Source organism: Lepus europaeus, chromosome 3 (genome assembly GCF_033115175.1).
Source record: "Lepus europaeus isolate LE1 chromosome 3, mLepTim1.pri, whole genome shotgun sequence".
NCBI classification, from domain to species: domain Eukaryota; kingdom Metazoa; phylum Chordata; class Mammalia; order Lagomorpha; family Leporidae; genus Lepus; species Lepus europaeus.
Window position 1 is genome coordinate 166,718,560 of NC_084829.1, and position 23,103 is coordinate 166,741,662.

At 62.9% G+C, this 23,103-nt stretch overlaps 1 protein-coding gene across 1 annotated transcript in view; it reads right to left on the bottom strand.

Annotated features, from left to right (window-relative positions):
- RPS6KA2 (ribosomal protein S6 kinase A2) overlaps positions 1–23,103 on the bottom strand; it is a 142,658-nt gene that overhangs the window by 17,952 nt on the left and 101,603 nt on the right. Inside the window, exons 12-14 of the mRNA XM_062187027.1 lie at positions 16,063–16,165; positions 7,657–7,787; positions 6,649–6,774 (exon numbers count right to left, since the gene is read on the bottom strand). Coding sequence (XP_062043011.1) covers positions 6,649–6,774; positions 7,657–7,787; positions 16,063–16,165 — 360 coding nt within the window. The remainder of the gene's footprint in view (positions 1–6,648; positions 6,775–7,656; positions 7,788–16,062; positions 16,166–23,103) is intronic.

The window sequence follows — 23,103 nt, forward strand, 5'->3', positions numbered from 1 at the left end:
CTGACAGAAGACCTCTCTCTCTCCTGCTCTGTCTCTGTAACTCTTTCAAAATAAATAAATCTAAAACAAGAACAACAAAGAAGAGAACTGGCATGTGGCCACCAAGGGTTTGCTCCCTAAGGGGTCACTTTCTCGGGACCGGCAATCCTAGACTCGCTTCTAATTAGGACAAGCCCTGGTGGATGGAGCTTCTTATGCTGAGAACACAGCTTTATCTCTGCTATGCAGCAGAGCCGCCAGTGGAGGGTGGTTGTCAGCAAGGCCTCCGCTCCCCGCGTGGATGCCCACACACTCCCCACGAGCCACGAGGAGGAGCAGGGTGGCTGAGGGTTCCGGCTCCCCCTGGTTTTTCTTGTCCTCATCTGGTGACAGCTGTGTGGGAAGGGCACCCACAGAGAAGGGAGCCATGGGGCAGCCACCACCACGGCTGGGGAAGACTCACCTCTGATGGACAGCACATGGCTGTGTCCACGTTTGTGGAAGATGGAAGGAGAGGTTCATTTTATTTGGGTGCAAAAAATCCTTTGAAATTCATGCATATGGGAACGGTCTGGGCGGCCCCCGGAGACCGGGCCCTAGGGGCGTGGTCCCCCGTGTCCTTCATTCACGTGTTCAGCACCAGCTTTACCCAACTGTGGCACCGGCCGGTGGGGCTGCTGCAGGAGCTCCAGGGATGCAATCAGGGGGCCGTTACGCGGAGACAGCGCGCAGACGCGCACGACCAGCGAGCTCCCCGCCCCCGTGTCCCGGCTCCCACGACGTCCTCCCTCCCACAGCTCGGCCGTCGCCAGCCTCAGAGCCCTTCCTGCCCACGAACCTCCCTCAGGCACATGAGTTCTGACTGCCAAACGCTGACCGGGACAGGAGGGGCGTGGCGAAGTTCACCAGCTCCTGGGAAAGGCCGGCACGCCGGAGCTGCACGTGGGGCTCACCGCCTCCTCGCTCGCACCCCTCAGCTCTGAGTTCCCCAGGGACTTCTCCGTGCACCAGGGCACCTGTGCCCGTTCCGTGGAGACGCTGCATCGCGGCGCCTGTGGCTGGCGTGGTGGAAGCGCATGTCCAGCCGGGTAGCGACCAGGCTTCCCTGCCAACACACTTTCCCCCACTTCCTCTCTGATCTTCGGATTTCTCCGTCTTCCGTGTCTTCCTCCTCGTCCCTCCACCCCCAGACGCCAGGGGACGCGCGCGGTGATGTGGGCTTCTGGGCTGGAAACAGTCCCGAGGCAGCGCGGGGGCTCCAGCTTCCGTATTTGAGCGTGCGATCGCCTGTACAACCCAACAGACGCTGGCTCCTGTGAAATTAATCCAAACGACAGAGAGAGTGCTCCAGGGCTTTTCCTGGGGGGAGAAACTACCATTTCCATGCCAGCCATTTTTCTTGCTAAAAATGAGCCCTATGCAGGCCAAGTGTCCGTCTTGTTCCACTCGGTAAACTGCACGGCCAGCGGGCAGCGGGTAAGGCAGTGCTGTTGCTGTGAACGGCGGGTGCGCAGACGGGCCACAGCTCCTCCTGGGCAGGCCTTGGGCTGTGTGCGGTGGCCCCACCTCACCACCGCTCTCCTGCCCGATTTCCACGCCCTCACTTTATTTTTATGCGATTCTTTCGCTAGAGCAAACTGAAGTGCTTTTAGCTGCATAGCAAAGTCGCGCTCCTCTGCCTTGAAACACGTGCCTCCCTCCAGGGAAGCATGGCCGCCTCGGAAGACGTCCATCCAGCTGCCGGGCAGACCCTCCGACTGGGACGGAGATGGGCGAGGCCGGGGAGGGTGTCTGTGCCGTGTGTGTCTGCAGCCCAGGGAGCCAGCAGGAAACACAGAAGCCACGGTCCTCACGATGTCCCACTTCTGCCACAGACCCTGGCTCTGCGGTGGGTGACACCCTGCCCGGTGCACCGCGAGCTTGCCGACCCAGGCCGCCGGGTCCCCTCGGACAGAGCCTTGCACCTCCCTGCACCTGCCGTGGGCAAAGTGTCCAATACAGCCTCGCGCCAGTGGAGCTAAGGAGGGCGGGGCTTCCAGAACGAGGAATCCCAGAGGACCGGGCGTGAGACGTGCCCCTCGAGCGGTTGAAGCCGTCGGAAAACTCTGACGGGGAGCGGAGCTGCTGGCCGGCCTCTCCCTTTGGCAACGCTTGTCCGTGACGCCACCGCGCACCACCGGCAGGGACGCGAGAAGCTCCTTCGTTTCCCCGCTAGCTCTCAGCTGATGCCCGCCGTGTGCCAGGATGAAGAACTGCAGCGAAACCAACAAGGCCCTGGCTCCTGGGGCCGTGGACACAGGCAGGGAACAGACCTGGGACCGTGCTGGTGCGGGGGAGAGGGCATCGCTATGGAGAGATCACGAGGCCAAGGAGCAGTGAGTGGCGGGAGACGGGCGGGCAGGGAGGCCTTGCCGATAAGGAGGCCGCTGGCCGGCGTTGGTTGGGGAGGAACTCCTGGGTGCCAGGCGAGCCACGGCAGTGCGGCCTGCATCCAGCAGGGAGGAGTGGGTGGGGGCCGGGGCCACAGGGTCTTGTGGACTCTGGATTCCGCGTTGGGAGGAGGCGCCTGAACCGAGGGAGGGCCAGCTCTGAGCTGCGTTGCAGGGGTCTGCTTTGGGCCATCGTTTAGAAAGCGGACAGCGGCAGGCGAAGATGGACGCGGAGCGGGGGTTGTGCAGCAGCTCCGGGAGGCAGCCCAGCCCGTGGGTGCCAGCAGTGACGGTGGGAACCGAGAGGCCCCGGCAGAGAGGCTGGGGTGGCAAAGCTGAGCGGTGGCCAGGGCGGCCAGGCGACTGGCGTGGTGGGCACGGGAGGCAGACCCCTGGGTCAGGACGCCCACATCCTGACGCAACAGCCTCTGTGCACGCCGCCTTCCACGCAACAGGGGCTTCACCCGTGTGATGGCTGTGATGTCGGTGTGGGGTGTGGGCACCGCGTGGGCACCCCGTGAGCACAGGGGCTGGAGGGAAGCAGCCGGGAGCAGATGTCGGCCCTGAGCCGCCACCGCACTCTGGCCGGGGCTGAGCCCGCCGCACTCTGGCCGGGGCTGAGCCCGCCGCACTCTGGCCGGGGCCTCTCGTTCAGTCTCGGGGTGCGTCTTGTTTTCCCACTTGCTATAGGCTCGACGAGGAAGCTCTCGCAAGGAGGAAGCCTCGGCTGGTCCGACCAACTGCTGCTCAAACGAAACCGAAGCCTCTTCCGCCCGGGAGCTGTGCAAGACTCGGCGAGCTGGGCCGAGCGGCCACCAAGGACCCAGCGGTGGGCCCTCAGGGGGACGCCTGCCCGGCCGAGCGCCGGCCCAGAACACACCGCGGCGTTCCTCCTCCGGTCAGCAGGGGCCTTGCGACCCGCGTGCACACGGCTCCGAGCGGGGATGTCACTCAGGCAGATGGGCGGGTCCTACACCCCCGGTGAAGGGCATCCGGACAGCGGCCCCCCGGGATAAAGGGCCTTGTGGGCCCCAAGGCGCTTCTGAAGCAGCGTGGGTCATGGGGGTGTGTGGGGCTCGAGCTGCCTCCTCCCACAGTCCGCCCTTCCTGTAGGCGTCTCTCACACTCACGGTGGTCTCAGACACGGAGGAGACCCCCTCACGCCCACCAGCTGGCTCTGCCCGGGGACCCCAAGGCCTGGGAAACACACCCTGGAAGACCTGGCTCTTTCCTCCTACCGCCAGCAGGGGGCCCCAGCGCCTGACCTCGCTTCCCAACTTCCACCCCAGCAAGGCCTTGGGCGTCCGGTCCCAGGCCATTTAACAGGGTGGACACAGACGGTGCCTCTCTGTACGAGCCGGGTCTGGGGACGCTGGGGGCGGCCTGCACTGCTTCCTCAATGGGGTGTTTGTGTGCAGGGGCCCCAGGGCGGCCGATCGGCCCACGGCCACAGGCAGAGCCTGGAGGCGGCCAACAAGGGCTCGATTCTCTGCTCTCGCTGGCAAGAGCGATTGTTTCTAGGATTGCTGCCGGCCCTGGTAAACAAGCCGCAGAATCTCTGGGACCCACGCGGAGGGAATTCTAGGGCGCCCGCGCGTGGGCACGCAGCACTGAAGAGACGCTTCATTGCCAGGGAGACTCTCATCACAGCCCCCCCTCCCCCCGTCAGACTCTCATCACAGCTGCCCCCCCGTCAGACTCTCATCACAGCCGCCCCCCCGTCAGACTCTCATCACAGCCCCCCCCCGACTCTCATCACAGCCGCCCCCCCGTCAGACTCTCATCACAGCCCCCCCCGTCAGACTCTCATCACAGCCGCCCCCCCGTCAGACTCTCATCACAGCCCCCCCCAGACTCTCATCACAGCCCCCCCGTCAGACTCTCATCACAGCCGCCCCCCCGTCAGACTCTCATCACAGCCCCCCCCGTCAGACTCTCATCACAGCCCCCCCCAGACTCTCATCACAGCCCCCCCGTCAGACTCTCATCACAGCCGCCCCCCCGTCAGACTCTCATCACAGCCCCCCCCCCCGACTCTCATCACAGCCGCCCCCCCGTCAGACTCTCATCACAGCCCCCCCGTCAGACTCTCATCACAGCCGCCCCCCCGTCAGACTCTCATCACAGCCCCCCCCAGACTCTCATCACAGCCCCCCCGTCAGACTCTCATCACAGCCGCCCCCCCGTCAGACTCTCATCACAGCCCCCCCCGTCAGACTCTCATCACAGCCCCCCCCAGACTCTCATCACAGCCCCCCCCGTCAGACTCTCATCACAGCTGCCCCCCCGTCAGACTCTCATCACAGCCGCCCTCCACCCCCCGTCAGACTCTCATCACAGCCCCCTCCGTCAGACTCTCATCACAGCCCCCCCCGTCAGACTCTCATCACAGCCCCCCCGTCAGACTCTCATCACAGCCGCCCCCCACTCCCCCCCAGACTCTCATCACAGCCGCCTCCACGCCCCCACCCACCCCCCCATCTGGACAGGTGGTGGGCACCCGCCTGCTCTCCTGCAGCCACGCCATTGGGGGGAGCAGGGGAGACGAACTCCCCAACAACCAAACCAGGACATGGCCAGGCCCCGTGCCCTGTGCTGGAGTCCTGTTCCCTGACACGCCCTGGTGTTCTTCGGTCCAACCAGGACACAAGGCCTCCCCAGCGTCCACCCTCTCTCCCCAGGGGCCAAAGCACCACGCGCTTCCTCCCTCCGTCTCCTGCACAGGCTGGACAGGTGCCACCCCCCTCCCCACCCCCAGGGACTCACGAGACAAGAGCCTCCCTATGCAGACTCCCCTGAGCTTCAACAAGTCAGAGTCCATCAGGCAGGCGTCCCCTGACGCACGCGTGTCCCGGCCGCTCCGGTGTCTGTGCCGGGACCCAGCACATCCCAGGGCAGGGGTGCGGGACGGGCGGCTCCGGCAGGCGGGCAGGGGTATTTCCTGGACAACCTCTGTGTCCACGCAGCGGCAGGGCAGCCGTGGGTGAGCGAGGGTGGACCAGGGCCGTTTCCCGGGAGTCACTGATTGAGTCACAGTCGCTGGCTGCTCCTTCCACACTGGCTCCCCGGCGTTGGCCACGGAGCAGGTGCATTCCACGTCCTGCAGCTGAGCCGGGAACAGGCCTGGGGGGTCCAGCCGCCACCCGCCCCTCACAGCTGTGAGATGGCTCTGGGGGGCCCCCCTGGCTGCTCGCAGAGAAGGGGCCGCGCGCTCTTTCCCTGTCCACCTGCTCAGGTTTCAGCAGGAAGCTGCAGCTTTCAACACATCTCGCCAACCAGGAAGCTCTAGGAGCGGCTATTGGGGGTTTCCAAATCAAACATGCATCCAGCAGTGATAACAGAAGCCGAGGGGCTGCCAGCCAGGGTGAAGGCGCCGCCTCTGACGCTGGCGTTCCACGGTTCAAGTCCCAGCTGCTCCAGTTCCGATCCAGCTCCCTGCTATGTGCCTGGGAAAGCAGCCGCAGACGGCCCAGTGCTGGGGGCCCTGCACTCCCGTGGGAGACCCGGAAGAAGCTCCTGGCTCCTGGTTTAGGCCTGGCCCAGCCCTGGCCATTGCGGCCGTCTGGGGAGTGAACCAGCAGGTGTAAGATCTTTCTTCTCTCTTTCTCTCTCTGGAACTTTGCCTTTCAAATAAATAACTAAATCGCTACACCAACAGCGGCTGAGTTCCTGTGTAGAGGCTGCTAACTGGATTGCAGGTCACGGGCACCAGACACAGCTCTTGACAACTGCAAGGAAGCCCAAGCGTAGCCGGCAGCACCGTTACACTTCTGCTTGTTTCTTTGACTGTTTTCCCTGGCTGAATCCTCTCTCCTCCTTTGCCAATGCTGCGTCTGTCCCTCACCTCGACTTCCTAAAAACACCGGGTGCCCAGGCTTGTATTCTCGGCATGCGCCAGGCACAAGGCGCCTTTGAAAGCCCGTGGCAAACGAGTATTATGGAAAAAAGAAAAACTCTGCATGAATTTCAAACATTTTTTTGCCACCCAAATCAATTCCTTGTCGTTCCCCCTCTCTGGGAAGTTTTTCAAGCGCCCTGGCATAAAAAGCTACGAGACCTCGTCAGTGCCCAGAAGTCGGATGTACCTGAGCATTTTCATGGTTTCCAAGACAACGGGTTACCGGGGACCTCACATCAAGGCACCTGAACCCCCTGGCCGCGAGCCGGCAAGCTGGTGGTCACAGCCGGGCTCCAGGGTTCGCACTGGGCGATCGCGCGCTGCCCGCGGGCACCGCCTCACCTTCACCGCGTACTCAGCGTCCGTCGCTTTGTGCACGCAGCGCTTGCACACCGAGTAGGAGCCCACCCCGATGTCCTCCTTGATCTCGTAGCCGTCGGTGAAGTGGACGTTGTTCCCGTGTAACTGCTGTGGAGACGGCGAGAAACAGGGGGAAGGCACGGCTGTCAGGGCTCACGGGAAGCCCGCACGGACACGCGCGCACAGATGTGGGGGGCTGGGGGGCCCGGGGCTGATGTGCCCCTCTGCCCTCGGCACCGAGGTCTTTAGTGAAGACCCCGACTCCCCTGACTCCTTGGGCTTTGGCCCCCGAGTTTTGGACACCAGATTATCCTGCGTCCACTGCCGGGCACGTGTCTCCCAGGGACCTGTGAGTGGGGGCGTGGACAGAAGTGCTTGCAGACACGGGCGTGTGGCCCTGTCCTGGGCCGGCCTGTGTGGCGGCTCCTTGCTGGGGGTCTGACCCCAGGACATGCTCACAGCACACACAGCCTCCAGTCTGGCCACCTCACACACGGGCCAGCGTCCCAGAGGCCACGGAGAGGAGCGGCGTGGACATTCCCGGCTGGCGATCCACCCCGCCTGTGTTCTTACACGAGGCTAATCCCAACTCCTCAGGGCTCTCTGTATAGGATTCCTGTTCACAGGGGGGAATCTCCCGGCAGAAGCGGCATCTCCCGCTGCCTTCCCAAGACTGCTCATCACCCTAGGAAGACGGCGCTCAACCGGAGCCGCTGTCCGGGCACTGGCTGTGCTCCACAGTGAAGGTGGAGCCGACCCCCCCAGGGCCTTGGCTCGGACCCTGCAGTGGCCTGCTCCTTGGGGCTTCTCCTTCCTTCTCTGGGCTGACCGAGGTCAGACCGCCATGAGGTCTCCGTGGTGATGCTAACCCTGGGCCGTGATGAGGAAGGAGAGCGAGGGACTGACACCATCCAGCACCCGGGGACCTTAGTCTGTGCTGGACACCAGGGCCAGACTCCAGGCCCTGAGCCCCGGGGACACAGGAGTTACCTGCACGATCGGGTGCACCGGGACTTGGTGTGGCTCCTGCTGCGAGGACTCCTGGGCCAGGCTGGAGGCCACGAAGCTGAATCCTCTGAACAGGTGATGAGCGTTGGCACTTGGGGGCACCCCGGGAGAGTCTGCAGGTGACAATGGCAGAGCTGAGACTTGGCAGGTGCGGGGGGAAACAGGTGTGTGTGAGGGTGTCACGCGTGGTGTGTGTGCACAGATGAGCCATGGGGGTCAGGTGTGGTGTGTGTGCACAGATGAGCCACAGGGGTCAGGTGTGGTGTGTGTGCACAGATGTACCACGGGGGTCAGGCGTGGTGTGTGTGCACAGATGTACCACGGGGGTCAGGTGTGGTGTGTGTGAGGGTGTCAGGCGTGGTGCGTGTGCACACATGTACCACGGGGGTCAGGTGTGGTGTGTGTGCACAGATGAGCCACGGGGTCAGGTGTGGTGTGTGTGCACAGATGTGTCACGGGGGTCAGGTGTGGTGTGTGTGCACACATGTACCACGGGGGTCAGGTGTGGTGTGTGTGCACACATGTACCACGGGGGTCAGGCGTGGTGTGTGTGCACAGATGTACCACGGGGGTCAGGCGTGGTGTGTGTGCACAGATGTACCACAGGGGTCAGGCGTGGTGTGTGTGCACAGATGAGCCACGGGGGTCAGGTGTGGTGTGTAGGCATAGATGTACCTCGGGGGTCAGGCGTGGTGTGTGTGAGGGTGTCAGGCGTGGTGTGTGTGCACAGATGAGCCACGGGGGTCAGGTGTGGTATGTGTGAGGGTGTCAGGCGTGGTGTGTGTGCACAGATGAGCCACGGGGGTCAGGTGTGGTGTGTGTGCACAGATGAGCCACGGGGGTCAGGTGTGGTGTGTGTGCACAGATGTACCACGGGGGTCAGGCGTGGTGTGTGTGCACAGATGAGCCACGGGGGTCAGGCGTGGTGTGTGTGAGGGTGTCAGGCGTGGTGTGTGTGCACAGATGAGCCACGGGGGTCAGGTGTGGTATGTGTGAGGGTGTCAGGCGTGGTGTGTGTGCACACATGTACCACGGGGGTCAGGCGTGGTGTGTGTGCACAGATGAGCCACGGGGGTCAGCTGTGGTGTGTATGCACAGATGTACCACGGGGGTCAGGTGTGGTGTGTGTGCACAGATGTACCACGGGGGTCAGGTGTGGTGTGTGTGCACAGATGAGCCACGGGGGTCAGGTGTGGTGTGTGTGCACAGATGAGCCACGGGGGTCAGGCGTGGTGTGTGTGCACAGATGAGCCACGGGGGTCAGGTGTGGTGTGTGTGCACAGATGAGCCACGGGGGTCAGGTGTGGTGTGCACAGATGTACCACGGGGGTCAGGCGTGGTGTGTGTGAGGGTGTCAGGCGTGGTGTGTGTGCACAGATGAGCCACAGGGGTCAGGTGTGGTGTGTGTGCACACATGTACCACGAGGGTGGGGGATGCTTGCAGTGTGTGCGTCGTGTGTGTGACTGAGTAGTCTGGAGAAGACAGCCGTGCAGAAAGGCTGACCCGGGTGAAGCTGCGGTGCTCTGGGTAGTGCCAGTGATCTGATTTTTAAATGGCAAAAATACCCAGTGCACACGCTGTGGGATAATGGTCGCATGTTTGGAAATACCCAGAGCGCACGCTGTGGGGTAATGGTCGCATGTTTGGAAATACCCAGAGCACACGCTGTGGGATAATGGTCGCATGTTTGGCTGTTGCCTGCTGAATTTACTGAGCATCCTTAGCGGTGCTCATCCAGCCCCGCTCAGCCCACCAGTGACCACAGGTGGATGGTCCACGGACGGGGTAACCACAGCCCTAGCGGTGTCCTTGGGTCGCACAGGCCCCACGCAGGGGGCACTGGTGCCTTCTCCCGGACTGCTCCCTGGCAAGACCGGAGTGAGGAAGGAGTGGCTTCCTGCTAGGCGATGTTCCCAAGCTCTGCAAGGCGTGCTCAGAAGCACGGCTGCGGGGCCGGAGCCCATTTCAAATGCATCCTCAAGCAGAGCAGAAGGGTCACGACTGGCAGGGAGAAAACATGCATGCCACATGTGTGCCATGTGCGACAGGCAGGAGACACGCGTGTCACACGTAGCAGATGAGGAGGAGCCATGTGTGCCACACATGACAGACGGGGAGGAGCCGTGAGCGTGACAGGTAAGACGGGGAGGGGTTGTGGGCGCCACATGTATGTAACAGATGTGGAGACGTGGGGACCCATGTAACAGACGGAGCACGGGGGCGGGGTGGGAAGGATGTGAGCGGCACATGCACCTAACAGGCGGCGAGGGACACGGGCACGGCAGGTCCCCGCCGGGGAGTGCCCAGGGTGTGGGGGGCAGCAGAGGGGCCCGGCCCCTGCGAGCAGCACACAGGCCTCTGAACAAGATGAACTTTGCCAAATGAATGAGCACAAATGAAAGTGATCGGTCATCCAGGCTTGGTGTGGAAGGGCTGGGCAACCCATCCCCGCGGGAGGAGCTCGCGCAGGCACTGTGGGTCAAGCCCACGTGCGAGGTGGGTCAGGCCCAGCCTGTGCCACGCTACAATTCACACAACCTGTGAGAGCAGCCCCGCAGCTGGGAACCGATCCTGCAGAATGGCTGCAAGCGTACGTGAACGCAGAACGCGTTTGCCTTAGCAATGTTTGTTACAGCAAAAAGCAGACCCACCCTTAACTCATCAAGTGTCAAGTGTTAACTCTGCAAGAATTTCTACAACACGTTGATTTCAGAGTTGCCGTCAGTGGTATCTTTACTGCTCAGTTTGGATCTTTCCAGGGGTCCTGCATGCAGGAGGAAGGGGCATACGGGCTAAGGGGATCAAGGTTGTGATCGCTCGTGGTGTCACCACACCAGGATGTTGGGCAACGCCCTGCTCGTGATGCCAGGAGGACCGTGAGAGGCGCAACGAGACAGGGCTGTGTGAACTGGCGCAGAAGCAGTCACAATGGTTTGCCAAACAAGAGAAGGAAAAAAAAAAGCAAGTGTACATGGAGAAATGTGCATTGTAAGATAAACATTTAAATGTGTATTTTAATATGCAAAAGAGAACAAATACTGTGTACCATGTAAGATGACTTTCAAAAGTCTGGGAAAACAGAACTAAAAGATGTTTATCTTTGTGCAAAAAGTGTAAGATCCACGCACAGCTTTATCATAATGTGCATCTCCCACGGACTTTCTGAAGACCCTGGTGGGCAGCCGGGGGCCTCGGACGCGTCCACGGGCTGTGTGCAGTGGCGTCGTGGGGCAGCGGCGCCACCTGGACCCCCCTGGAGTTCTGGGAGGCGCAGGCAGCCCCAGTCTCAGCAGGGCACCTTGGCAGCCGTTTACAGCTGGGTTACAGCTGATTCAAGCTTTTACTGTCACAACAAAGGAAACCTTTTCAATGCGGCACGAGCAGTGACTCCATGTCAATCCAGACTGCACAGGCAAGTTTAAGGGTGCAAGTGGGAGCCACCTGCCAAGCACTTGTCCTGCTCTGCGAACAGTGTGGGGAAGGATCCAAAGGCCTTTACTTTGGTGCGACCCCCTGACACCCCTGCATTCCTGAGTTCTAGGACCACCTGCAGTGCAGTGGGGGCTGGGAAAAGCCCTTTTCCTCCCCTCCCCCCTCTTCCTTTGTTCTGGCCTCTTCCTCTGTACAATGGCTCTCAGTTTCATTTCTTCAAGGTGGGCCAGGTGCATGGGGTTGGGGAAGGCACCTGCCAGGAAGCCCAGAGGTGAGGCCGTGAGCTGTGTGGCTCTCTGCTGGAGTGGGCACCAAGCATCCCAGGGCACGCTATTCCTGGGGAGGCACGGTGGACGTCTTGGGTTCCCCAGACGACTGCTCACGTGATGCCCAAATGAGTGGCCAGTGTTAACTGTGCTTGGACGTGAACTCCCGGCGTGCGAGGCTGGGGAAGCTTAATTAAGATGTTGGTGGTGGGGCCGGCGCTGTGGCGCAGCGGGTTAAAGCCCTGGCCTGAAGCGCTGGCATCCCATATGGGTGCCGGTTCTAGTCTCGCCTGCTCCTCTTCCCATCCAGCTCTCTGCTGTGGCCTGGGAAAGCAGTGGAAGATGGCCCAAGTCCTTGGGCCCCTGCACCCACGTGGGAGACCCGGAAGAAGCTCCTGGCTCCTGGCTTCGGATCGGCGCAGCTCCGGCAGTTGCGGCCATCTGGGGAGTGAACCAGCGGATGGAAGACCTCTCCCTCTGTCTCTACCTCTCTCTGTAACTCTGTCTTTCAAATAAATAAAATAAATCTTAAAAAAAAAAAAGATGTTGGTGGTGCAGCTGTCTGGCTCCTGGGTCTGCCTGCTCCTGAAATGTCCCAGCTCCGTGTGCTGTGCTGGAGTCTCCCCAGGGAAAAGAACCACACGTGGACGCAGCAGCCGTGAGTGCCCCGCGGGGCTCTGGACTTGAGAGCTGAGCCGATTCCGGGGGTCACAGAGTTAGTCAACGGTAAGGGAGGGGCGGGTCAGGAGTCTGCCCCAGCACTGGGAGGAGCGTGGGGTGTAGGCCGTGCTAACTTAGCCGACTTCCGCTGGTGAACGAAGACGAGCAAGGTCTCCTGACCGCCACGGAGGCCTGGCGTCCACGCTCAGGCTGTGTTTGCCCAGGGGTGCTCTGCCCAAGAGACATGGCAGGGAGGGGAGAAGGCTTCATGTGCGGAGCTCCGGGGAGAGTCCCAGAGCCGACACCCGTGTTGTGGGCAGGTGGCGGCTAACGGACAGTGGCACAGACAGACCTCGAAGTGCTTGATAGTCACCCAGGGGCACCACCTCTGACAGCACAGGAAGGAGCAAGGCGCTGGGTAAAAGGAGCCGGAAACCGCGGCCCTGGGTACGGCGATGGGTGTGGCGGTGAAGCCAGCGCCTGTGCGTCCGCAGCCAGCACCGGAGTGCCCGGGTCAGATCACGGCGCCTCCTCCCCGCCCCAGCTTCCTGCCAATGTGCACCCACCCGGGGACACAGCAGGTGACGACTCTGGTACTCGGGTCCCTGCCACCCTCGTACGAGACCCGGGGGAGTTCCAGTCTCCTGGCTTCAGCCTGGCCGGGCATTTGGGGGATGAACCGCCAGACGGGAGTTCTCTCTTCTCTCCCCGTGTCTGTCTCCCTGCCTTTCAAATAAACAGAAAATGGTGTTGTCTGCAGGACAGGACGTGTTCTGTGTGCTGTGCCATCAGGGAGTGACTGACACAAATGCAGATGGCTCTGACGGCCGCCGTCTGAGGCACCACCATGGTGCACGTGGTGGCCTGTTGGCTGTCATCGTGTGGCGTGTGAACTGCACACGGGAACCAAGCGGGTGGCCCACGGCTGCTTCCCGAGCTGTGGACTCCCCGGCGGGCGTGCTCCAGTGGGCAGCACACGTGTGGCTGGGAACACGGTCGCCCGGCGCTGACTCAGCTCTCAGGGAGACGGGAAGTCCACTGCCAGAAGCGCCGTGGGCACCGAGAGGCGACCACGAAGGACTCGCGGTCCTGCTGGGTCCCATCGCACGCTGCTCCTTCCACGCGCCCGGCTCACGGGCTCGGGGCATCCGCCCTTTGGTGAGCGGAATGACTTCTCGGCACCTGTGGCACTGCCAGCATCGAAGGCCAGCCGTGAGCTGTGGCCAGTTCCTTCCAGCAACATCGACAGAAGAGACTTCAAAAGAGCAAGACGTTTTTTAAAAAGGCCAATCCTGGGTTGCAGTGGACGCACTGTGCCTGCTGACGTCTGCCTCGGGTTCATGTCAAAATAGAACGGGATCCTCTGTGCACGAACGGCTTCCGGGGCGCAGTCACGCTGCCTGACGGGGCTGGAGCCCACAGTGTTCTCCGTGGAAAATGCAAAACGCAGCTCCGTGTGACTGAGAGCTGCCGTGCGTGCATCTCCTCACCAGGCAGCATGGCCGGGGGCCTCCTCCCAGGGTCTTACCCACACAGCTGCAGGTGACCGCGGCTCTGGGAGAGGCTGCCCACTGAGCGCCGAGCTCTGGACAGGTGGGCGGCCGCGCGGGCCAGACTGCCTTCTGCTCCCACCTCCTGCTCTATCTCTTTGCTCAGCTCAGTGCCGGGCGGCCTGGGGGCAGAGCCGGGGAGGAATCCGAATCCCTCTCCACTTTTCCGAGCTCGGAAGCCAGAGCGGTCCTGCTCTGTTGGATGGGTTAATTCTGCCGAGGAGAAGGCCGACCTCAGCACACGGCCACTTTCTGAGGAAGCCGGGCTGAGCTGAGAATCCCACCGTCGCCTCCTTGAGAGACCAATCAGGGGGCATCCTTCCTGGAGCCTCACTAAATGATGCCACTGCGAGGGCCCAGCCACGGCCACCGACGGGCGCTTGGGTTCTGCCCGGCGCTCTGGAGGCCCCGGGGCAGTGACTGAGCAAGGTGGGTCCTGCCCCTCGGCCGACAGCGCGGGCTACGGCGTTGCTCCAGCTCTCCCTGCCACACTGCTCGGGCCAGGAGCCGCCCCCACTGCAGGACGAGCCCAGGAAAAGCCCCACAGCCTCCTGCTTGTCACAGAGCCCCCAGGCGTGCGCGGGCACAGCTGTAACCGCAGGGAGCAGAGTGGACTCCCGGCTCCAGCCCCGACCTCTCGGTGCTTGCCGTCGGTCATCTTCCGCGTCACGGTTATGCTGAAAATCACGGAGGATCTCCAGTTTGGAAGCAGCGGGGAAGCGCGTGAACCCTAGAGCACCATCACGTGGCCCCAGGAACTCCTGGTAGCCGAGCCCTGCTCACCTCGGCCCACAGAGGGGCTGTGAACCGCCGTGTGCAAGTGCCATCACCCTGTGCTCGCTTTGACAGCACAGATGCTAACCTGGAACAAGTGCCATCACTTGAGAGACACGTGTGCTGTCTCCCTCTGCACACGTGCACCGTCTGCACACACATGTGCTGTCTCTGCACACACGCATGTGCCATCTCTGCACACATGCTATCTCCCTTTGCACACGTGCACCGTCTGCACACACATGTGCTGTCTCCCTCTGCACACGTGCACTGTCTGCACACACATGTGCTGTCTCCCTCTGCACACGTGCACTGTCTGCACACACATGTGCTATCTCCCTCTGCACACACGCGTGTGCCATCTCTGCACACATGCTATCTCCCTTTGCACACGTGCACCATCTGCACACACATGTGCTGTCTCCCTCTGCACACACATGTGCTGTCTCCCTCTGCACACGTGCACTGTCTGCACACACATGTGCTGTCTCTGCACACACGCGTGTGCCATCTCTGCACACATGCTACCTCCCTCTGCACACGTGCACTGTCTGCACACACATGTGCTGTCTCCCTCTGCACACACGCGTGTGCCATCTCTGCACACGTGCACTGTCTCTCTGCACACGTGTGCGTGCTGTCTATCTCTGCACACACACGGAGGACAGGGTGAGGAGGGGAGCGAGCGGCAGCCGTCCACAGTCCCAGAGGGGCCCCCACAGAAGCCAGTGCTGCCCGCACCTTGCACTCGACCTGCGACCTCCTGAACTGTAAGGAGAGGAGCGTCTGCCGTCCGGGCCTCCCAGGCCGCGGCGTTTGCCCTGGAAGCCCACACTAAGTGCTAACTCACTGCCGTCTCAAAATGATCGCCTTCATCTGTGTTTCGTTTCAAAGTGATAATGTCTCCAGGGAGCTGGCCGGTTTGGACTGGACTGGACAGACAGTAAGGGTCTCTAAACGGATGTGTCTGTTTGCCAAGTGCAGACCCCCGCCCGGCACAGCTTTTCCAGCGGGGTCCTGTCTTGTGCACCAACAGTGTGTGTGGTTCACAGATCACAGCCCTGTCTCCCTCTCCCCACCAAAGCTCTACTCAGGGTCCAGCGCTGTGGCATAGCGGGTAAAGCCACTGCCCACGGCGCCGGCATCCCATATGGGCACAGGTTCTGGTCCCTTCTGCTCCACTGCCCATCCAGCTCTCTGCTGTGGCCTGGGACAGCAGTAGAAGATGGCCACCTGCGTGGGAGACCAGAAGAAGCTCCTGGGTTCAGATCAGCCCAGTTCCAGCCGTTGTGGCCATCTGGGGAGTGAACCAGTAGATGGAAGACTTCTCTCTCTCTCTCTCTCTCTCTCGCTCTCGCTGTCACTCTGCCTCTGTAACTCTGCTTTTAAAGTAAATAAATAAATCTTAAAAAAAGCAAACCTCCACTCTGTAAGAGATCTGCCTTGCTGCGATTCTCCCCTGGCCCTCGCCTCTGTGTGTCCCTCTGAGGGGCGGGGACTGGGCTCAGCACGGGAGGAAGGGAGGGGACCCTGCAGACTCAGGGACTCCTGAGTGCGGTAACGGGGAGTGGGGTCTGTCGCCGAGCAGATGGACCGTGCTCTCTGCCCACAGCATTTTTTAACACGTCCCCTGGCTCCTGGTGACCTGCCCCCAACGGACAGACAGGAGAGGCCCCCACGGGGGGCAGCGGTGGTCGGCACACACCTGTGGGCGTCCGCGCCGTGAACTCGGGGTCAAAGTGGAAGGTGTCCTCAGGCCTGCCCACGGCGGGTTTGAACGGCGGCTTGATCTCCTTCCGGTACAGCTTCTGCAAGGCAAGCAAGACAGGGCACTGAGACCACAGCCTTCATGGTGGGGGGGGGATGCTGGGGCACTGAGACCACAGCTGCTGTGGGGGGACGCTGGGGCACTGAGACCACAGCCACCGCGGGGGGACGCTGGGGCACTGGACTGCAGCCGCCGTGGGGGGGACACTGGGACACAGAGACCACAGCCACCGCGGGGGGACGCTGGGGGTCTGGACTGCAGCCGCCGTGGGGGGACGCTGGGGCACTGGACTGCAGCCGCCGTGGGGGGATGCTGGGGGTCTGGACTGCAGCCGCTGTGGGGGGACACTGGGGCACTGGACTGCAGCCGCTGTAGGGGGACGCTGGGGCACTGGACCACAGCTGCTGTAGGGGGACGCTGGGGCACTGGACCACAGCTGCTGTAGGGGGATACTGGGGCACTGGACTGCAGCCGCCGTGGGGGGACGCTGGGGCACTGGACCACAGCTGCTGTAGGGGGACGCTGGGGCACTGGACCACAGCTGCTGTAGGGGGACGCTGGGGCACTGAGACCACAGCCACCGCAGGGGGATGCTGGGGGTCTGGACTGCAGCCGCCGTGGGGGGACGCTGGGGCACTGGACCACAGCTGCTGTAGGGGGATGCTGGGGCACTGAGACCACAGCCACCACGGGGGGACGTTGGGGCACTGGACTGCAGCCGCCGTGGGGGGACACTGGGGCACTGGACCACAGCCACCACGGGGGGACGCTGGGGCACTGAGACCACAGCCACCGCGGGGGGACGCTGGGGCACTGAGACCACAGCCACCGCGGGGGGATGCTGGGGGTCTGGACTGCAGCCGCCGTGGGGGGACGCTGGGGCACTGGACCACAGCTGCTGTAGGGGGATGCTGGGGCACTGAGACCACAGCCACCACGGGGGGACGTTGGGGCACTGGACTGCAGCCGCCGTGGGGGGACACTGGGGCACTGGACCACAGCCACCACGGGGGGACGCTGGGGCACTGAGACCACAGCCACCGCGGGGGGACGCTGGGGGTCTGGACTGCAGCCGCCGTGGGGGGACGCTGGGGCACTGGACCACAGCTGCTGTAGGGGGACGCTGGGGCACTGAGACCACAGCCACTGCGGGGGGACGCTGGGGCACTGGACTGCAGCCACTGTGAGGGGACACTGGGACACAGAGACCACAGCCCCTGCGGGGTGACGCTGGGGCACTGCAGCCACCATGGGGGGACGCTGGGGCACTGGACCACAGCCACCGCGGGGGTACGCTGGGTGTCTGGCACCTTCGGCTAGAAGGAAAGGTGCTCCCGTTACAGCCCGGGCACTCACAGACATCCCTTGGAACTCCAAAATGCACATGGACACACAGACACACGGACACACATCTCGTCAACTCACGGCAGGCAGTGCTGATCCCCCACCATGACCCACGATGTACAAACCCGAGAGGGGCAGGGGTCTAGGGACACGCTGAGTGCTATTCAGACTTCCCCTGGGCTGAATTTTGTCTCCAAGTAAAATCCTACAGGAGGCCAACAGGGAGGGGGCACTGCCCCCCCCTCCTCTCTGGTGTCTCGGGAGGCGCAACCTGGAGCTGCAGCCCTGGGGATGCTCCAGCCCTCAGAGCAGGTGTCCCAGGTCCCCCTCCCACAGCCACGTCTGGGTCCGACCTTCTGGGTCCTGCCTTGGAGCTGTGACAATCCTCGAAACCCATGATTCACCACTGGGTGCCCGGAGTCGGTCAGTGCCGCACAGGCTCTGAACGCGCCAGGTCCACCCCGTGTGCGACGCCAGGGGCGGCGTGGAGCAGAGCGTGGGAGATGCTAGGAAGTGCCCGGCTGGAAGGTGTGAGGAGCAGGGGTCAGCCCTGGGCAGCCCGGCCGACAGGAGGAGAGGAGCCGGGAGGGAGAATGTGCCCGCCGCCCACCCAGAGGCTGCAGGACAGCAGTGGGGCTGGGAGCCGAGAGCAGAGCCTCGCTACAGGCACTGGGGGCGCAGTTCTCCCAGACCTGCCTGCTCAGGGGCCCCACGCATTAGCCAAAAACCCCAATTCCCAGGCCCTGGGGTCCTTCCGCACACGAGGCCTGGACCTCTGCTCCACAGTCAGGGCACCCAGGGCCTGGGAGGCCGGACGACGGAGGCGAGGGTTCCAGCCGGCACTTCCCTGAGTCTCGGACACCAGGAAGTGGGAAACAGAGGCAGGAGACGCCGAGGAACTGGTCTAAGGCCAAGGGCGAGGGGGGGCGGGCAGGCAGGCAGAGCTGGGTCTCCTGACCCCCTCCCCAAACACGAGTGCTCGAGTGGACCGGGGGAGCAGCTGCGGGAGGGGAGGCGGGGGTGGCCAGACACCCAGCTGCCCGGCTGCCGCTGGTGGGCACAGCAGTGCTTGTCCACTGTGGAGCCAACGAGGAGAAGCTGTGAGTCCCCCCAGCCGTAGTCAGTCCATCACCTCCTGTGCCGGGTGGACAGCTTTCAGGGACCGAGTTGACTCGTTAAGCTCGCTCCAGAACTTTCCGTGGCAATGCACCCATGGGGGGAGCAAGCCTCCGTGATGTGTGCACCTGTCACGGGGGCTCTCATAAGCAAGGGTGGCTCTGCCCATGAAAACCCCAGCTCCACCCAGACCCACGGCGCCAGGGCAGCGCCTGCCGTGATGTTTCAGCTGGGTACCAGCAAGCAGCTTCCTGCTGGAGTCAGGATCCCACCCTCTCCTGGAGGCACAGATCTGCACGGAGTCCACCTCCTACTCCTAATGTGAGGGAGAACTAACCCCAGGAGACATCTGCTAGAAACAAACCCCAACACAGAAGTGGCTGTTCCTGTTAGGCTTGCCCCTGCCTTCTCGGCCACGGAGAAGCACAAGTGGACCCGTCTACTCCTGCCCTGGCCTCACTGTGGCCAAGAAAACAGCTCCCCTGGCCACAGCGGGACCCGTGGTGATGTCCACTCACTGTTGTCACCACTGTGAGCGCTCCGGGCATCCAGTGCCCTGCCATGCTCAGAACTGCCCCCCCAACACGTGGCACCACCCCAGAGGGCAGTGGGGCCAAGTGCTGCCCTCCCTCGTCCCCCCTGCCCCGCCCCTTCCTGCCTTGCTTCAGGCCCAGCCACCAACAGCAGCTGCATGTGGAGCAGGCATGGAGGGTGAGGCGACACCCACCCGTTCTCCCCATGGGAGTCCTGCTCGGCAAGGCTGCAGCCTGGCCCCTCGGTGCCCACCTCCATGCCACACTGTCCCTTCAGACAAGGAAATCGAGGATTCGTGAACCCAAGTCACCCTAGGACGTCACAAGACCAGCGCGGCCCCAGTGCTGCACCCTCACCCTCTTCTGTCTGCTCCCTGGCGCAGCTCAGGGCTTCACGCCAGGGATCCCCACGATTTTATCCAGAAGGAAAAATAATTCGTTGGAATCAGACTCCTGTCCCAGCAGGGTGCCGTGGGCCTCGTCTGAGCTGAGAGCGTCTTACTCTCCTAACCTAGGTGCCTGCTGACGGAGCAGGGAGCCGGTCATCACACAGATCCACCTGCCTGCCAACGGAGCAGGGAGCCGGCCATCACACGGGTCCACCTGCCTGCCAACGGAGCAGGGAGCTGGCCATCACACGGGTCCACCTGCCTGCCAACGGAGCAGGGAGCCGGCCATCACACGGGTCCACCTGCCTGCCAATGGAGCAGGGAGCCGGCCATCACACAGATCCACCTGCCTGCCAACGGAGCAGGGAGCCGGCCATCACACGGGTCCACCTGCCTGCCAACGGAGCAGGGAGCCGGCCATCACACGGGTCCACCTGCCTGCCGACAGAGCAGGGAGCCGGCCATCACACGGGTCCACCTGCCTGCCGACGGAGCAGGGAGCCGGCCATCACACGGATCCACCTGCGTGCCAACGGAGCAGGGAGCCGGCCATCACACGGGTCCACCTGCCTGCCAACGGAGCAGGGAGCCGGCCATCACACGGGTCCACCTGCCTGCCAACGGAGCAGGGAGCCGGCCATCACACGGGTCCACCTGCCTGCCAACGGAGCAGGGAGCCGGCCATCACACGGGTCCACCTGCCTGCCGATGGAGCAGGGAGCCGGCCATCACACGGGTCCACCTGCCTGCCGACGGAGCAGGGAGCCGGCCATCACACGGGTCCACCTGCCTGCCGATGGAGCAGGGAGCCGGCCATCACACAGATCCACCTGCCTGCCAATGGAGCAGGGAGCCGGCCATCACACAGGTCCACCTCCCAGACCCCGCCCCAGGGGGCCCTGGGTGGCTCACCTGCCATACCCCCGTTCCTCCCTTCCCCTGCATGCCTGGCGCAGCACAAGCAAACATGCAAGTGCCAGGGAGCCCGGCCGTCACACAGCACCCTTGCGTCACGTGCACAAGGCTTCTCGCTTTGGAAGGTGGTGTGGGCAACGCACTCTGCTTCCTTGCTGTTTCCAGAGCTCGGCCTGGGGCCCGTTTGGCTGAGGGGATCCTGACGTGATCAAGGGAGGCGTGCAGGAGACAGTGGACCGAAGGCTGGCCGTGAGCAGGATCTGGGGGCTGAGCACACCTGGGGCCACGGGGCCACGGGGCCGCCACGCCGTCTGTCCCCTGATGTCACCACGGCTTCACTCTGAGCTCGGCAGGCAGCAAGGCTCTTGGGGCCCCTCGGGGCCGGTCCCTCGGACTTCGCTGCTTTCCTGATGCTGCTGTGATCTTCGAGGCTGGCCGATTTCTTCCTGTGACTGAACATTCTGGAAAGTGCTCGTATGCTACCGCTACACAGGCTGTCTCTCTTCCTGCGGCCAAACCTAATGAGGGGCTGGGGGTTTGGGGGAAAAGATAGCCTTGCCTTTCGTGTAAGCACCTGCAGAGAGGTTGAAATCAAACACTGGGGGCCGGCACTGTGGCGTAGCGGGTGAAGCCACTTCCTGCAGTGCCGCATCCCATACGGGCACCGGTTCAAGACCCGGCTACTCTACTTCCAATCCAGCTCCTTGTTAATGTGCTTGGGAAAGCAGAAGATGGCCCAAGTGCTTGGGGCCCTGCACTCATGTGGGAGACCTGGAAGAAGCTCCTGGTTCCTGGCTCCAGACTGGCCCAACTCTGGCCATTTTTGGCCATTTGGGGAGTGAACCAGTGGATGGAAGACCTCTCTCTCTCTCTCTCTCTCTCTCTCTTCTCTGCCTCTCCCTCTCTGTAACTCTTTCAAATAAGTAAAACTTAAAAAAGAAAAGAAAAGACAATGAAACAGTGACAGCGTTTTGTCCGGGCGTTGAGCTCGATGGGACACAAGTTAGTGAGTCTGACCCAGATTCCCTTCTGAGACTGGAGCAATTCACGGCCACGCTGCGGAGGCAAACGGCGTCCCAGGGTCCAGGCCGTCAAGCACGATTTAAGTCCTCTCATTCGCGGCAGGGTGTGAGGCTGACGCAGGCCTGGCAGCAGCGCTGCACACCCTGCACCGATCCCACGAGGGAGTCGAGCAGGTACACGAGGGCTCCGTCATCCCTGAAGAGACCTTGAGGCACTAGGACGGCGGCCGGTTCTTCTAGCATCACGAGCCCGAACATCTGCTCTCTACAGTTTTGGCTCCAGGCGTTGAGAGATTACTAACGCTCCGGTAAGGCAAAAGGCACACCGTAGACTGCTCCTAAAACAGCAACGTGAAAATCCGAGGACGGAGGGCGGTGCAGGACGGAGGACGCTGGGCGCTCCTGCGGGGGTGGCCGTGTCAGGCCCCAGGGGCAGCTTGGCCTGCACGGCCTTCCCACTGTAAGAGGCTCCGGGGCAGAATGTGGATCCACAGAACTGCCGCACCAGAGGTGATCACCCACCATCGTACGGCAAGTCCTTGTCGGTCCCTGAAAGGGTGAGCTCTCCCGGCGCACCCAGCCCAGGAGCCAGCCGCGGCGGCCCTGCTCCGGGCAGCGGGAGCGGCAGGCGACGGCTCCCACTCTGTCACTGTGCAGGGATTCTCCACCAAGGGCACCGCGAGCGGGGCACCTGAGCCGGGCCCCTCCCTCACATGCTGCCTGCTCACCGGGCCACCTGGGCACCCTGCCCATTCCCCAGGCCGCGGTCTCAGCCAGGAGCCCCTCTGTCTTCCATGTGGACAGCATGCTTGTCCATGTGGACAGCAGGCTTTGACATGTACAAAGATTAGCCAGTACCAGTACTAATGGTGAGTGGCTACCAACCTCAGGAAAGGAATCTGGTAATGCCCCACGTTGCGCTGAGGGCGCTCGCACTGGGCAGTGCAAGCTCGCCCCCTCCCCAGGGCCCACATCTGGATGGTGTCATTCTCTGTCAACGCACTGGCGCCTACCAGGCTCCCTTCAAGGGCAGCTGCGCTGGGCTGGAAGCCTTCCCGGGCCTGGCTTGCGCGGCCCGCGGTGCTGACTTCGGGTCTGTGCCTGCTCTGTGCGCTCAGCGATGCTTCAGCCCCGGGAAAAGCAGCTCCCACCTGCTGGGCTCCACCGCGGCCTCTGCAGAGGCCCCGAGCCTGTACCGGCCTGGCGATTCTTCACCGGAGGAGTCAAGCGGGGCAAGCTCGCGGGAGGCGTGGGCAGGCGCACATCTGCTGGGCACTCAGGGCAGTGAGGACGGACAGGCCCTGGGGAGGGACCCGCACCTCCGCTCTGCAGTCACCCAGACCCCGGGGACAGCCGGGCAGCACTGCTGGCAGTTTGGGGTCACGGATGGAAGCAGAGAACAGAGGCTCAGGTCCCCCTTGGGTTCTGGGCGAGCACGGGGCTGAAATGCACAGGCGGGGGGCGTCACTCCCTCGTGACTCTGCCCGCGCTGCAGGGGAGTGACTCCTTTGGGTGTAACGGTTCTTGCAAACGAGAGTGCACGGTGGTTTCCAGTGACCTGGGCTGCCGAAACAATGGGCACATCTCCACCCACGTCACTGAGTCCAAGGACCTGCGAAACAAGTACCAGACAACACCTTGCATTTCAGGGTCTAAGAG